This window comes from Hemitrygon akajei, chromosome 6 (assembly GCF_048418815.1).
Source record: "Hemitrygon akajei chromosome 6, sHemAka1.3, whole genome shotgun sequence".
Classification (NCBI taxonomy): Eukaryota; Metazoa; Chordata; class Chondrichthyes; order Myliobatiformes; family Dasyatidae; genus Hemitrygon; species Hemitrygon akajei.
In genome coordinates, this window is record NC_133129.1 from 13,373,722 (window position 1) to 13,390,663 (window position 16,942).

The 16,942-nt window shown below is 39.5% G+C and overlaps 1 protein-coding gene across 1 annotated transcript in view; it reads right to left on the reverse strand.

Moving 5' to 3' along the window:
* rgs12b (regulator of G protein signaling 12b) overlaps positions 1–13,058 on the reverse strand; it is a 164,283-nt gene extending 151,225 nt beyond the window's left edge. Inside the window, exons 1-2 of the mRNA XM_073047905.1 lie at positions 12,924–13,058; positions 7,215–9,256 (exon numbers count right to left, since the gene is read on the reverse strand). Coding sequence (XP_072904006.1) covers positions 7,215–9,110 — 1,896 coding nt within the window. The 5' untranslated portion in view covers positions 9,111–9,256; positions 12,924–13,058. The remainder of the gene's footprint in view (positions 1–7,214; positions 9,257–12,923) is intronic.
* Positions 13,059–16,942: the final 3,884 nt, after the last annotated feature.

A 16,942-nucleotide genomic window follows, 5' to 3' on the forward strand; every position in this document is an offset into this window, starting at 1 on the left:
TGAATGCACAACACATCGAACCTTGAAGTTGATGGGCTACAGCAGCAGAAGACGACACGAGGGTCCACTCCTGTGCCTAATAAAGTGGCCACTGGTATATCACAGAAAAAATTGGGTGGTATTGGCAAATGCAAACATGTGGATTTGCAACAAGAATTCAAGCGAAAGCTGGAAGAGTAGTCATCCTAATTATAGGTTAGTCAGCACTATTTAAACCTCCAGCTTATTTCTCCTTCACCATCTTTTGTTGATAGGAAGAGTATCCTTTTGAGAGTATCCCTTAAATTTACCAGAAGCATTTTTGGCTTTTGCCCTTATAGAGGAGATTGTATGTTAAACAAATAATAGCGTGTAGATGTGCTTCAACTTGAAGTTTTACAATTGCTGAACCAAATAGTACTACTTACTATTCTACTTCTGTAAGTTTGTAAGATTCACAAAGATAGAGAGACATTTTATTTCAAGGCTAACCTAGCCCTACAATAAGTTTATGTATTTATCAAAAGGAGAAATAAATTGTGAACAGAATGGACAGAAGACGTTTAATCAAATCTCTTGTGTAGCAGTTGCCACATTCAAGTAGTTTTGTGATTTGTGTGCTACAGAATATAAACACAGAAAATGATGGCAGACTCCACAAAGAATCTAGACTGAGACATAAAATTGTTCTCTCCAATCTAAGGCTTTAAAAGTTTTAAATTTTAACCAAAGTAGGAAAAATTGTTTCAAAATTAATATAGGGTACAATATTTTACAAACTGGTTGTTACAAGAATTACTGATCAATTTATGACTGTACTCAATTTATTTCCTTGAGTTCTCCACATTTCTATTTCTAGAATTGGTAAGAGCAGCAAGAGAGGTAATACGTGCTAGGTAGAAAAGGCTTTCTGCGAGAGAGAAGTGATTTTATTTCCTTAAAACTTAGCTCCACTTCTGTGATACAGGGAGTAAATTATTAAAGGTACCTAATAGACCTTGACTTAAAAATATAAGAAAATGTCCAGTGGAGTACATTTTTCATAACGATAACCAACAAAACCTATTTCTAAAGCAATTTTAATCTTGTATTTCACTCTAATGCCATATTAATAAGATCAAAGCTCAAATAAATGTTTACATTTGTCAATCATTACAGTTAAGTTGATCATATTTAGCAATCTCATTTGACGGCTCAGAAGTTTTGCACTTGGATATTTAACATTTGCACAATCTATCTAGTGATATTAAATGTCAGTACAGGCATTAATTGCAGACACACAGTATCCATATGTCTCCTGTACCGTGCAACAAACCTGATTAATTAAGCAAAGTAGATGAATAATTTATGCTCATCTGAGGCCCTAAGACACACTCTGGTCCTAATTCATGATGCTGCTCTCAATAGATACCGTCTGGATCTGCTAACCATCTCCAACAATTTTCTAAGTGCCAAAAAAATCTACATATATATTTGAGAAATTAACAAACATTTGTGGAATTACAAGTTAAAAAAAGCCTTTCCCTAAATGACTAAATTTTATCAAATTCTGAATAAAAATCATGTGTATCACTTATCATTTATTTTACAAGATGAAAAGCCATATTCATGATCAACATGGTGGCTAACTATATTTATTTGTCCTGCTTTGGATTTGTTTCCCAACACAATTTCCTAGATAAGTATTTAGTTTACCCGAATGTACAACAATGTAGAAACTTAGGCATTTTAGATGTGCTCTGCAATTTTTAAAGTATCATTTATAGTGTACTGGGTATTATCGTTTCAAGTCCTAATGACAATTCTCAGTTCAAATGATTACACTCCCTTAGTTTTTGACTACATTGGTGGCTTTGTATAGACTCTTCGAAAGTTATGGCTATTCCGCACCCCCCACGCCACAGCAGAGTAATTTCCAGTTAATCTACTGAGATTTAGGATATCAAGATTATGACATTTCAGTAGCATTACCAAATACTTAAAAAAAGGGAAAGCTCTGACAATCCCTAAAATTGTTTTAGAATGTGACTCTTGAAAGAGGACTGTTGTAACATCTATAGTGATATCAGAGATAAAATGTGACTCGCTTATGTAAAGTGACCAGAGATCTGTTTCTATACTGTCTTATTCTATATTTCAATGAGAGTTGCCGTAAGTAAACAACTTAGCATAGTGATTAGCGCAGTGCTTTACAGCACCAGCAATTTCCCATTGGGGTTCAATTTCCGCTGCAGTCTGCAAGGAGTTTGTTTTCCCCTTGACTGCCTGGGTTTCTTTGGGCGTTCCAGCTTCCTCCCACGTCCCAAATATGCGCAGGTTAGTGTTAGTAAATTATGGGCATGCTACGTTGACGCCAGAAGCATGAGAACACTTGCAGGCCGCCCTCGGTACACCCCCGGACTTTGTTGGTTATTGTCACAAAGGCGTGTCACTGCATGTTTCAACATACACATGACAAATAAAGCCAATCTTTAGATTGTTAATAATAGAATACTCTCCACTTGCCTAGGTAAGTGTAGCAACAGCTTGCAAGCATCTCAAACACTGCCAGGACAAAACAGCTGGCTTTACTAGCACTAAATATGCATTCCACCCCCCCCCCCCCGCCCCCCACCACCACCAGTAATGCACACCTACAAATGCAGCCAGGCTATTCTGACAGCATCTATCAAATCCATTACCTCTACCCACAAAAACAAGGGCCACAGATATCTGCACTGTCTTTTAAGTCATGCACAATCCTTTCTTGGATAGATATCATCAGTCATTTATTGAGCGAGACTTGAGTTCTGAAGCTTCATACACAACAGCAGTACTTCACCAGCAGGACTGCAGTGTTTCAGAAAGGAGATTCACCACTGTCTTCTTAACAGCATTTAATAAATGATGGACTGGCCAGCAACACCTACTTTCCAAAACATTTTAACATGTTAAAAGATCAGAATCACCACTAATTAAAAATATAGAAAATATTAGACAACAATTTATCAGCAACACAACTGCACAAATCATGTATAAAAGTGCTGAAGAATCAAGTAACCGTACATAAGGAAGAAAAGATATACAGAAAAAAATCCTACCTTTAGATGCAGTATGGAAAAAGATAAAACGTGTTTCAAATGACTAAGGCTCAAAATTAATGCCTGCATTACCAACTGAAGATCAGCTTCTGCACATAGATGCTTCAAACAAGCTTTCCTAAATCTATCATATGATCTTTTTACTATTACATCATGAGACTAAACTTGTACCTGAACCACCACGAAGCATATTAGGGTGCAACAGAATGCTGGCGAGCAAAGAGACCAAATCTACAGTTCCCCAAATATGCAGCACAAACAGATGGGGTGGCGGATATAGCCTATTTAAATTTGCTGACACCACTGTCATAGACCAAATCAGCATGTAGGAGGGAGATTGAAAATTTGGCAGAGTGGTGCCACAACAACAACCACCTTTTACTCAATGTCAGCAAGACCAAGAAGCTGATTATTGACTTTAAGACGAGGAAACTGAAGGACCATGAGCCAATTCTCATCAACGATCAGAGGTGGAGAGGGTTAACAACTAAATTCCTTGATATTATCATTTCACAGAATCTGTTCTGGGCCTAGCATGCAAGTGCAATTAAGTAGAAAGCATGGCAGCAACTCTACTTACTTAGGAGTTTAAGATTCAGCATGTCATCTAAGACCTTGGCAAAGTTTTTATAGATGTGTGGTGGAGAGTACATTGACTGGTTGCATCATAGCCTGGTACGGAAACACCAATGCCTTTGAATGGAAAAGCCTACAAAAAGTAGTGGTTTATGGCCCAGTTCATCACAGGTAAAGCCCTCCCCACCATTGAGTACATCTATACGGAACACTGTCATAGGAAAGCAGCGACCATTATCAAGGACTCCCACCACAACGTTCAGGAACAGTTATTACCCCTCAAACATTAGGCTCTTGAACCAGAGGGGATATCTTCATTCAACTTCACTCACCCCACCACTGAACTTTATCCACAATTTACGGACTCACTTTCAAGGACCCTTCATCTCAATATTTTATGTTTGTTTATTATTTTTCTTCTTTTTGCACTTGCAGTTTGGTTTTTTTTTGCATATTGTTTGTCCTGTTGGGGGAGGGGCAATCTTCATTGATTCTTCTGTGTTTCTTTATATTTATTGCGAATGCCCACAAAAAATAAATCTCAGGGTTGTGTATGATGACATATATGTACTTCGATAATAAATTTAATTTAAACTTTGATATGGCATGCTTGCCTTTGTAGGTCTGTGCATAGAATATCGCAAGTTGGAAAATTACGTTGCAACTTCACAGAACACAAGTTAGACTGCACTGGAATTAGAGTGTATAGTTCTGGAACAGTGTGATTGCACTGGAGACAGTGCAGAGGAAATTCACCAGGATTTCACCTAGATTGGAGGACTTCAGTTATGGAGAGAAATTGGACACACTGGGCTTCTTCACCCTGAAGCAAAGGAGGCCAAGTGGAGACCTAACAGAAGTGTAAGATAATGAGGGAGGCATCGATAGGGCAAATAGTCAAAATATTTTTTAGTTGATAGAGGTATTAAAATGAAGAGGACATAGGTAACAGTAAGAGGAAGGAATTTTAAAGGAGGACTTAAAGGTAGGCTTTATTTAAACGACACAGATTGATTTGTATCTGGGATACACAGCCAGAACAAGAGGTGACATCAGACAATTACTGTACTTACACAGACATTTAAATAGCCAGGTTTAGAAGGACAAAGTCCTAATGTGGGCAAATGATATTAATGTAGATGGCCAAGAAGATCAGCATAAATAGAGTGGAATAAAGGAGCCATTTCATCACTGTATGACAACTCTATGCTTCAGCATTTTGATTCACCTCTTTTGCAATTTTCAATTAGACAATATATCTTGCATTTAAGGGAGGTAATCCAAATGTATACTTGGTTGATAGTTCAATCTTTGGGACCCAAAATGATATACAGTGTTTTTCCAAGTATATTTCTGCATCAAATGAGGCTTGCTTAACAGCATTCACAGCAGCTTTGTAACATAAAAGGCAGAGCAATGGGTACGAACAGATTGACATAAGATAAATTAGTAAAAATCCTAGCTGTGTAATTAAATAGCAACACTATTCTTCCCTATTTCAGTTAGCCATCCTACATACAGAAAACAAAAAATGCTCTTATTACAGCCCAAGACAACATTCCACTGGAGAAGTTACCCATAATTTTCTCCATTCCATGTATTAATACATCATTTACTCTGAGGTAAAAAACAGACTGACTTCTAGGCATCTATCATTCAATCTAATCAATGAAAAATGTCACCTGTGAAATCTCTAAAGAACAATAACAATTTACTCATTAGTGAGAGATTACCTTTTCTCAGGCTTTTAGCAAACTTCCACCCTTTGTTTTAAATTTGGTGAAAGTTCATATTATTTATATATAACTTTTAAAACACTGAAAATGTAATATATCTTCTAAGTCCTTTGAGGAAATTTGGTTATAAAAATATCCTCCACTGCCTGGATGTATTAACGATTATTAGCTGATCAACGACTTCTTTTAGAGCTCAAACTTCTGTTAAATTGTTCACAAAACGTAGCCCAATTTGGAATTTGCTTTAAATAGAAACCAACAGACTCGTCAGTTATTACCACTCTTTTGGTATACTCCACTGACTATTTTCCCACTACATCTACAAATGTAAATTACTCGGATAACAAGTTTTCTTGTAATTCAGTAAAGGAAGGTCTTAGTTGAACACCTTGAACTAGAACAGACAAAATTAACATTTTATTCACACCATTCACAAAACTGAGGTCAGGCTTTTAAATCCCATAAAGGTCAGTGTCAGAAATACTCAGCATGCCAGGCAGCATTTCATTGGAAGAGTAGGAGAGTCAGTATTTCAGGTTTGGTGACCTTTGGCCAGGAAGGTCAGTGATCTAAAAGTGAAGTGTTTCTCTCCTTGCACATACTGCTTTACTGATTTTACCTGGCATTCTTTTTAAAAAATACTCAATCCAACAGCTGCCATATTTTGCTTTCTGACAAACTTAGCAATGTTAGGTATGCGCATCTCCTGGTTTAGAAACAGTCGAAATAAACACAGCTGAAAGACACTTTCAAGGTCTCTCTATATGCAGCAAGACTATACGTAGAGCCTATTATTCCACTGGTAAGCAAACTATGCAAGGAAACTGCAATAGTTGTACAGTTTAACTTTCTGCTTTAAGTAACACAAAGACATATCAGTATTTCACAATGATTTAAATCTAACAGCGAAACGCCACAAAACATTTTTACTTCCTTGGACACGACTACCCAATGGGACACAATTCCAGAGGCAGAGTAAACAGATCCAAGAAACATTCAGTGAATCTAATGGGAATCATGGATAAGGTTCAGCAGGGGATGTCTTTAAATATTCCAAAGCCCCAGCTGTTGCTCTCCATAGTCACTTTCTGAATTATTGATGCAATTAATCATATAACTGGAAATCTTCATTACTGTAACACAGCTACCAGTCAAATAATTACATAAAACAACTTGAACAGATTAATGACAAATTTGAGCATTCTCCCTCCTTCATTCACAATTAACTTTTCAATTATAGCTTAAAATGTATAAAAATTAAGTATATTCCATGTTGATTATATCATTTACATGCATTGGATACACGTTTCTTACAATGCATTAAACAATGTGTAAACTCTCTCATTTCATCTCTAAGCTTAATACACCTAGAGGACATGAAGGAAAAGGTATTGCAACAATTTCTGTAGTGCACTTAAAGACTTTGGCACACTACAGATGTAGCATCTTCAGTATGTACGCACATACCACAGGCACCCTGCTTCCATCAGCCGACTTCACAGCGACTTAAAGCCTTTGTAAACGCTTTTTACTGTAAAGGGAAGATAAATCATCTTTAAGGTACGGTTGATGTATTCTGTAGCATGTAAGGAGTAGTGTATTGTTTAGAATTGTTACAAGCACATGCAACAAGTTAGTTGAAGCCAAAAAATGGATGAATCTCTGTTATGTGCTTGCAATTAGAAGGTAAATCTGGTAGCTGTGAACAAAAATAAACAGAAACATGCTACCTCAACTTTCTTAAAAACAAATGCAAAGCAAAAGTTCAAGTGTGCACCTGTGATAATTTATCAAATACATCTTATTTTCAAATGCATACAGTGCTCTAATAAAAATCACTTACCTTGTTATCTTTGCTTTTCTTGTTATTCTGCTGTATCCCGAACATTTTTTCCATACCAAACAATTTACTTGTCAGTTCATTCTTTTGAGCTACATTTCGAAAAGGCTGACTTAAGCCACTTCCAACTCTATACTTTTCGGTCTGAATCTTGCTCATTGGAGGGGGAAGATCTTTCTTCAGTGTACTACAGTTGACACTAGATAATCCATCTGTGGATTCTGCGTAAGATTCCTGATCACTACTGCTACAGTACTGCCAATCTTTATGGACATGAAGGGGCAGCCATCTAGGAGGTCCACAAGGCACACTGTTCATAACTTCAGATTTCTTAGCTGAATTTAACACAGACCGTGGAGATGTTCCAGGAACGTCGAGGCGGGAAGGAATAAGGTGTCTATTACCATTATGCAAAGAGCATTCATTCTGTGGCAACTCTGAAAGCCGAGATGCAAGATATTTGTTCTCTAAATCCTGACGACAACCATTCCACTGAGTACCTTGAACGTGTCCTTTACCTTGTACGTTAGCCCAGGCAGCACTGGGAGCGTGTTTGTTTGAGCTGGTCCCTAGATCAACAACTAAAACTCGATTATTCTTTTCCTCATGACTATAGCATCCAATTCCACTATCACTGTTACTACTAATACTATTGTTCTGCTGGCCATCGGATGAGTCTCCGTCAAGAAAAGCTCTTGCACGTGCACTTTCAAATGACTCCCCGATGTCCTTGTACAACACCGATACAAACTGAAGAACAGGTTGAGAGGAAAGAGGAAACTCTAAGCAGCCGTTGGTGTCTGGATCTGGTGTGCACTCAATACCAAAACGTCTGGAAATTCCCTGGTGAATTTTGTGCTGACAAAGATCTGGATCAACCATGAAGACATGACATGAAGTCCTCAGCCCACCTTCACAGTCAACAGCTGGGCTCTGATCATCAAACATCTGCATCGTAACCAGTCCAAAGAACCGTCGGTCATCAGGACACACAGCACTGAAAGCCAACTTCTCTGCTGGGTATAAAGCTAGCACATTATGTTTATCATTAAACAGTTTAACACAATCATGCATTATTTTCATCAGGACAAGAGAATGAATCTTCTGCTCGGCACGCAAACGACGCATGCACCCACGGATGGCCTGCAGGCTTTCATTTTCCAGATTTGAGCTTGTTGAAGGCAATTCGATAGAACCCAAGTAGCCTACAATCATTCCAACATTCAGAATGCTAGCATCTAGAACAAATCCATCTTGGTTTTCCAGACCATTAATAAAAACCGAGTCATCGTTCAATACCTTCTGCACTTCGTCTTCAGAAAGTGAATTGTGGTTCTTCCTTGCACTTTTGCGACTGACAGGAAACCCACTGATTTTTTCAGTGCCTTGTCTTGGCTGCTGTATACAGTTCCGACCACATTTTCTAGAACTACTGGAATTGTCAAATAGCATTTTAAAAATCCCACCTGACTGTACATCAGCCACAACCTTTTCAGCTCTATTTAGCCCCAATGTTTTGGGCTTTGTCTTACTGTTCACCCATGCCACTTTGTCTTCACCAAAATTAAGTTCTTCATCGCTGGAACCTGTATCACAGTGATTATTACCATCAGCAATGACAAGCCGAAGTACACCTGTGCACTGCCCTATCAATTTCACTACATCTTCATGAGAGGCTTTAGAGACATTAATGTCATTAACACTCAGTATACGGTCACCAGATCTAAGCCCAACAAAGTGCGCTGGGCTCCCTTTAAGGATGCAGCTAAGCACACATGGAGCTTGTCCAGAAAGAGTAAATCCATATCCAGTTCTTCCTCTCGCAATATCAACATTTCTCACCCGGATGGAAGGATTGGTGCTTGAACGACGTTTCACTTGATCAGCTTGTCTCTGCATTGTTTAAATTCCCACAACAGAGCAATATTAATATCAGCACATTACTGAAATGGCCAGGGATTCATCAGCTGAATATTTCAGGAAAAAGCTCCAATTGTCTCTTTTAAGTTCCATGCTAGTTCATGCATATTGTCCCAGTGAAACATCTGAAAAGACAAAAAATATATCAAGCCAATTGCTCATATGTTATGGCAGTTTTTATTAACTGGCCTCGTGCAGTCAGTACACATTCAGAGCTTGCCCTTGAAGACAGATGAAATTCTAATTCTAACAAGGGCAATATTTTCTTTCCTCAAAAATGTCATATTTTTTCAGAAATAAAGTACAACCTGATGAAGGATCTCAACTCCAAACGTTGACGGTTCTCTTATTTTCAGAGATACAGTACAGTAATAGGCCGAGTTAACCTACTAACCCGTACGTACTTGGAAAGGAGGAGGAAACCCACGCGGCCATGATGAGAATACACAGACTTCTTCCAGACAGCCGTGGTATTGAACTTGGGTTGTTGGCATTGTAATAGTGCTAAGCTCCCCACCACACTACTGTGCTGCCCTTAAATTAGATATCCATCCAATGGCAATAAACTGACTGGAATCCACACCTACTTGAAGACTGAAGCCTTAATGCAGGACCTTACACCACTCAGCCATGCCACCACAGTTAATTCCCCTCCATATCTAACCTGCGGAGTTCTTCCAGCATTTTGTTTGTGTTCACGATTCCTACCATCTGCAGAATCTCGTGTCTAAAGAATAACACTGCTCTGTGGAATGAGAACTTTTCCCCACATGTTAAGAACTTACAAATACTATAGCCCTTCACAAAAAAAAGAGAACATTTTTCATAAAATTTCCTCTGAAACCATCTTCTACTTATCATTATTTTCACTGAGTTTCAGCGCGGCTGAGGTGGAAGTGTGCTCCTTGTGTGATGGAGGTTCAGTTTATGATCCACAGATACCAGAAAGGTCGTTGTAAGCATATCAGTAAAGTGTGAAGACTCTGGGTCTCTTTTAAACTCAAAGAACATGGAAACTGCTCCTGCAGCCCTGCATGTCAGTCAATCCCACTTAGTAGCACTTGGTCTGTAGCTGACTAGGTCTTGGCAATTCAAATGCCTACCCAGATGCTTCTTAGATGTTTTGAAAGTAGTTGACTCCACCACCTTTTAGGCAGAGTGTTGCAGATTGTGACCAGCTTCTGGGTTGCAATGAGAGGTCTTCTTCTCCAACCCTCTTCCATCTATGCCCCTTGATCTTAGACAATTCTGAATATTCTTTTTACATTTCTCAATAGGGCAGAATTTACCTGCCCCAGGGAAAACAAACCCAGTCTATCCAGTCTTGGGGTCGATCCCAAAGATCAAAGCCCAAGGGTCAATCAGAGGTCTATAAATAAAGACCGCTGAGTCAGAGACCGGATCTGTGAATCTGCTGGAGGCAGCCTGTCCTGGAGTTGGAGGACTGTCTGTGTCCAAGAGTAGGTGGCAGGAAAGGGGATCACTTTGCTGTTGTTGTTTTGTTACTATTTTTCCGTTGTTGTTTCTGCTGAACATCGTGGGCATGCTATGTTGGTACCAGAATGTGTGGCAACCTTATGGGCTGCCCCTAGCATAACCTTGGATTTGTATTGGTTGCTAACACAAAAGGTGTATTGTATTCACTGTATGTTTGAATGTAAATTAATGAATCTGAGAAACCCTCATAACTGAAACATTCCATTCCAGACAACACCCCGGTGAACCTCCCTCTCCAGTGCAATCACATCTTTTTTATTTTCTGTAAAGTGTGTATAGTATTTTACCTGAAGGAATAATGGGATTGTGAATACCCAACAAAGATTTTCAAATCATGCAGGGCCTTAAAAGAGTAAAATAAAATAAAGTTTCCACCTATAGGAATGAGAGTAACTTGAGGCCATCATTATAAGACGTGCTCAGGCAAATCTAATAGGGAATTCAGAAGACTTGCATTTATGTAGAGGGCAGTGCCAATATGAAACTCACTACCAAAGTTAATAGTTAAGGGGAGTAGCATAGATGCATTTAAGGGGAAGGTAGGTAAGCAAATGAGGGAGATGGAAATAGATTTCAATGAGTAAAGAAGGAAGTGTTCCAAGTGGAGCATGAATTGATTGGAAAATATGGCCCAAATCCGCATAATGCTAAAGACCACACAACCAAAGATGAGTTGCTGCATTGAGATATAGAGTCACAAAGCACAGAAAGAGGTCCTTTGGTCCAATTTGCCTTTGCCCATCCAGATACCCATCCAAGCTGGTTGCATCTGCCCATGGTTGGCCCATATCCCTCTAAACCTTTCCTATCCTTTTAAACGTCGACAGCTTCTCCCTATAGATGCTGCCTGGCCTGCTGTGCTCCACCAGCATTTTGTGTGTGTTGCTATCCTTTTAAATGTGTTTTTTGTATCTGTCTCAACTACTTCCTCTGAAAGCTCATTCTTCATATGGGACACCCTCCGTAAAAAAAAAAATCCCTCAGGTTATTATTAAATCTCTCCCCTTTCACTTTAAACTTATTGATTCCCTAATCCTAGTGCATAGTGACCTTATCTCCACCCGCTCATGATTTTATAAATCTCAATCTCCTATAATCCAAAGAAATAAGTCCCAGCCTATCCAACCTCTTTTTGTAATTCAATCACTCAAATTTTGTTAACATCTTTGTAACTCTTTTCTGTACTCTTCCCAGTTTAATACAATAATATCTTTCCTACAGCAGAGTTGATTAATAGATAGGTTCCAACATCAGGTGAGACATTAAGTCCAGATCCCATTTTCAAGTGGATGGAAGAAAGGACAAGCATTATTTCCAAAAGAAAATAGCAAAGCAGTTAATCACATAATCCTGGTCAATATTTATTATTCAATGTTCATCATGAAAACAGATTACTTGGTTACCATCAGCTTGCCTTTGTACAGGTCTTACTGTGTACAAACTGGCCACTGTAAATTAGTAGAACAATGAATGCACTACATGAGTATTTAATTGATTACAAAGCATTTTCAGATCACAAGAGGCTTTATATAATTCTGTCTTTACAAAATAAGTGCAGAAAATACTCATAGTTCTCAGTAGATCAGGCAGCATCTTGTGAAGTACTTTTTAATCTATCTCATTTGTTCTGATGATAGATTACAAGTCAACTAATTACATCAGTTTTATAAAGGTTGTCTTCATGAGATCTTTTAAACATTGCTCCTATTAATAAGCAAATTTTAATGCAAGCAAAATCAGGCAAATATAATTTTCTGTATCATTTTAAAAGCACTAATATTAAACTGTATCTGTGCTCTTAAAATAAAAAAGCATCAACTATCAAGATCTACATTATCTCTTATACTTAATGAGTTACAATGCTAAAATTCGTCACCGCATTTATAATCCGCTCCAGGTTTTTAAAATATATTAATATACGCCAGGATTACAATTCGCCAAGGGGCGGTCTTCGTTAGTAACAATGCAGAAGAAAACTTTGAAACTTTTAAGGATACTCCGTAACAGGTTTTTTTTCAAGCGCCTTCTCTGCACTCTCCGCGTTTTAAATGATTCATCTTTATAGGACCGATAAAATCCTAGCTGGACGACTTGGTTTTAACGGTCGTGTTTAGGCGCTTCACACATCGCTCCCAGAATAAAGGGGCGAACAAAATCCACCTTTAAATCAAAGGTGCTTTTCCATTTGGCCTTGGCACAACTATCAACACAGAACTAAATGCTGAGGAAAAGACAAAAAGCATGCAACCAACAATAGAAAACATTTTTTCTTTCCATCTTATTTTGTTTACATACCGAGGCATCTTATCCCTAAATTTTCAAGGGTGCTAACTGTATCCGCAGCCAGTCTACAGACTGTATAAGACCAGTGCTGGGCAGGGGAGCGAGTCGCCCTAGGGACCGCTCCAAATGGCTTCTTGTTCTACAACTTGGGAGGCTTCTCCCCTGCTCAACTTCCAGCTCAACTGTTGCACTGCAAGGGGTAGGAGGGACGGCAGCGCGCCCGCCCTGCCTCACCACGGACCAATCCGAAAAGGGAATTCCGTGTTTCGACGCGGTCTCCAATGGTAACCGCGATTTCTATTAGAGAAGACACCTTTCAATCACCGCCAATTCCCTCCCATATCGCGCATTATTGACGGCAAGCGACAGCGGTTTGTGTGTGTGTTTGTGTGTGTTGAATTTTAGTGCCACAAAGGGAGGCTTTAAACAGCGCGTCACGCCGACATAACCTAGTAAGTTTAAAACTAGCTTTTCGTGTTGGAAGTTCATCCCCCAACTGTAATTAAAAACGTGACTGTCATTGGGTATGAACAGGGATGTGTAACAATAAGAGTCATTGCCCCGCAACCGTTGTCAACCGAAACAGATGCGGTCCGACAATGGGGTCTGCCCAACGATGAAACGAATCATTTGCTATTTTCAAAAAATGTTTATTGAAAAAATATTGTAACGAACACGTAATGAAAACCAGCCCCCGTGGCATCGCACACGGACTTCCGAAGGGTTTCGCTCCCTCAAGCACCGAGCGAGCGGCGCAGTATCCGTTAGTTTTTGAAAAGGTGGAATTCCATTGGGAGGGGAGCGCCGACGCACGCGCGTGCCGGAGACCTTCTGCGCAGGCGTCAGCTTTGCGCGCGCGTGGAACGGGCCTTGGCGCGCCCTGCGCGCGCAGAGCAGCGCGCTCTCGCCGCTGGGGAGTGATCGGTCGCCGGCGAGAGACGTCGCCCCAACACTTAACAACGTTAAACAAAACGAATTAAACGTAAAGTTGCTCCTTGGCAGTTTATGCAACAACGCTCAAGATACAGAACTGGTGAAAATTGCATTTTGATCCGCGCTCCTCGTTATTCGCGGATAATAAAACTCCGCCGATCCATGGAAATACCTAAGATTATACTTCTATGCTTCCATTCTTGCCACAATGCAAAGTAACCTGAGCAGCACTGGCTCATGTTCCTACAATTTCAGCATCTGATAATACATTTGAAGTGACCAAGCTATCAGCCTAGTGTGTTGGCTATTTAGATCAATGATTTGGAAACACATACAAAACTTGCAATTGATAGAAAATTCAGGGTTATGATAGTGTAAGTGGTCATGGTAGATGACGGGGATCATGTTCAGTTAGGGAAGTGAGCTGAGGAGTGGTAAATAGATTTCAATACAGGTAAGTATGAAGGGATATATTTTGGAAAGTCAAACCAACAAAATACCGTGAATGGCCAGGCCATGAATGTAATGTAACAGAGACCTAATAATACAAGATTCTGCAGATGCTAGAAATGCAGAGCAACACAGACAAAATACTGGAATAACTCAGCAGGTCAGGCAGGATCAGTGGAGGGAACAGTTCTGTTTTAATGATGGAGGTATTTATTCATAAAGCAGATTCAAAGTAGATTTATTATCGAAGTATGTATACGTTATACAACCTTGAGATTCGTCTCCTTACAGCAGCCACAAAACAAAGAAATCCAAAAGAACTCATTTTTAAAAAGCAGTCAAACACCCAATGTGTAGAGAGGGGTGAGAAAAAACAATAATGCAAACAGCGTCGTGAAGGACCCCACACACCCCTCACACAAACTCTTCTCCCTCCTGACATCTGGCAAAAGATACCGAAGCATTCGGGCTCTCACAACCAGACTGTGCAACAGTTTCTTCCCCCAAGCCATCAGACTCCTCAGTACTCAGTCTAGACTGACATTGTAATTTGTCCTCTACTATGCCTATTGTCTTGTTTATTAATTATTGTATTGCCCTGCACTGTTTTGTGCACTTTATGTAGTCCTGTGCAGGTCTGTATGCAATTTTTATGTTATTTTACATAGTCTACTCTAGCCTTGTGCTGTCTCACATAGTCTAGTGTAGTTTTGTGTTGTTTCATGTAGCACCAGGGTTCTGGAGGAACGTTGTTTCATTTTTACTGTGTACTGTACCAGCAGTTTATGGTCGAAATGACAGTAAAAGCAACTTGAACTTGAGTAAATAGAGTTCTGAACTGAAATCCACAGACCCTTTGTTCTAAACAGCCGAGTCAACATTGCAGAGCAGCAAGTTGAACTGGCCTGTCCCTCACCTCAGGACCCGACACCGTAACTTTTTCAATCTACCCTGGCGCTTAAAATATTGTCTGAACTTTGGGTTCTGTTGCTTTGGTACCCTCTGGGTCCTATACCTCACCTTTCGTACCTTTGGTCTTCCTTGTTCTCGGCAATGGGCCCATCACCTCACCTCGGTTCTCCTGCATCATATTGCCTTCAAGTCCAAAGGGAAGACACAGGCTATTTTTTGCGATGATCATTTACCAGGAAAAGAGTGATTAACTAAGTACTTAGTTCTTTTCTGTTCCATTGGCCACCAGTAAGAAGTCACTGAGATTCACCAACACCATCTTAAACTGGAATTTCAATTTCAAAGAAATAATCTAGAAAGAGGAATGGAAAGGACTAATTTGATAGCTGTTTTAAACAGTATAAGGTGTTCTTCATCTCTTGTTATGCTGTTTTGATTTGTTCCATGATTTGTTCTTCTCAGCATCATTTAGAAAACGTGAACACCAGGAACAGAGATGTCTGTTATGGGTTTAAATAAGGTAGCCATTTTTCACAGTGACAGCTCTCCTCTACAAGCAAAAATAGAATGAACTTGCTTGGCCGACAGAGAAACTCAGCCAAGATATTAGGAAAAACCACTATTTATGTTCAAACAGAGAAGTTTGAAATCTGCTTAACATGACTCACTTTGCCTCAGACTAATAATTCGTAAGTGAAATGAACCAAATCAGCAAGGACTGTTCTGGGGAAGCCTGCAAGTGTAACCATACTTCTGGTGCCAACATACCAATCCCACAACATACTAATCCTAACTATATGCCTTTGGAATATGGGAAGAAACCGAGGTACCTGGAGAAAGCCCAAGCACTCAGGCAGTGTGAGGAGTTGAACCCCCATTGTTGATCGCTGGTTCTGTAAAGCATTACACTAAAGACTTCACTACTGTGCCGTCTCAAGAAGTTGTAGCAGAAGAAAATCATTGCAAGATTTAACTTGCAAACTTTAACTTTAGGATGATAACCTTGAATGTGCAGTGTATATTGAAGTAATAGGTATTATAAACAACTACAAAAAATGATTTTGGAAAAGGGCTAAGAGATACTCTCATAGAGTCATAAGAGCAGTACATCACAGAAACAGGCCCTTCAGCCCATTTAGTCCATGTCAAAATCATTTAAGCTGCCTACTCCCATCGATCTGCACTGGATTCATAGCCCTCCATACCCCTACCATCCATGAACCTATCCAAACTCCTCTTAAATGTTGAAATCAAGCTTGCATGCACCACTTGTTCCACACACTCATGCCCCACTGAGGGAAGAAAATTTCCCCTCATGTTCTCTGTAAACTTATCACCTTTCATCCTTAACTCATGCCTCTGGTTGTAGTCCCACCCAACCTCAGAGAAAAAAGCCTGCTTGCATTTATCCTATCTATACTCCTCAATTTTTGTATATCTCTATCAAATCTCCTCTCAGTCTTCTACATTTGAAAGAATACAGTTCCTAACCTATTCAATATTTCCTTATAATTCAGGTCCTCCAGACCTGGAAAAATCCTGGTAAATTTGTCTGCATTCTGTCAGCCTTGTTTACATCTTTCCTGTAGGTAGGTGACCAAAGTAGTGAAGTCTTTAGTGTAATGCTTTACAGAACCAGCAATCAAAACTGCACACATGCTCCAAATTAGGCCTCACCAATGAGTTATACAATTTCAACTTAACATCCCATCTTCTCTACTCGATACATCTTGATG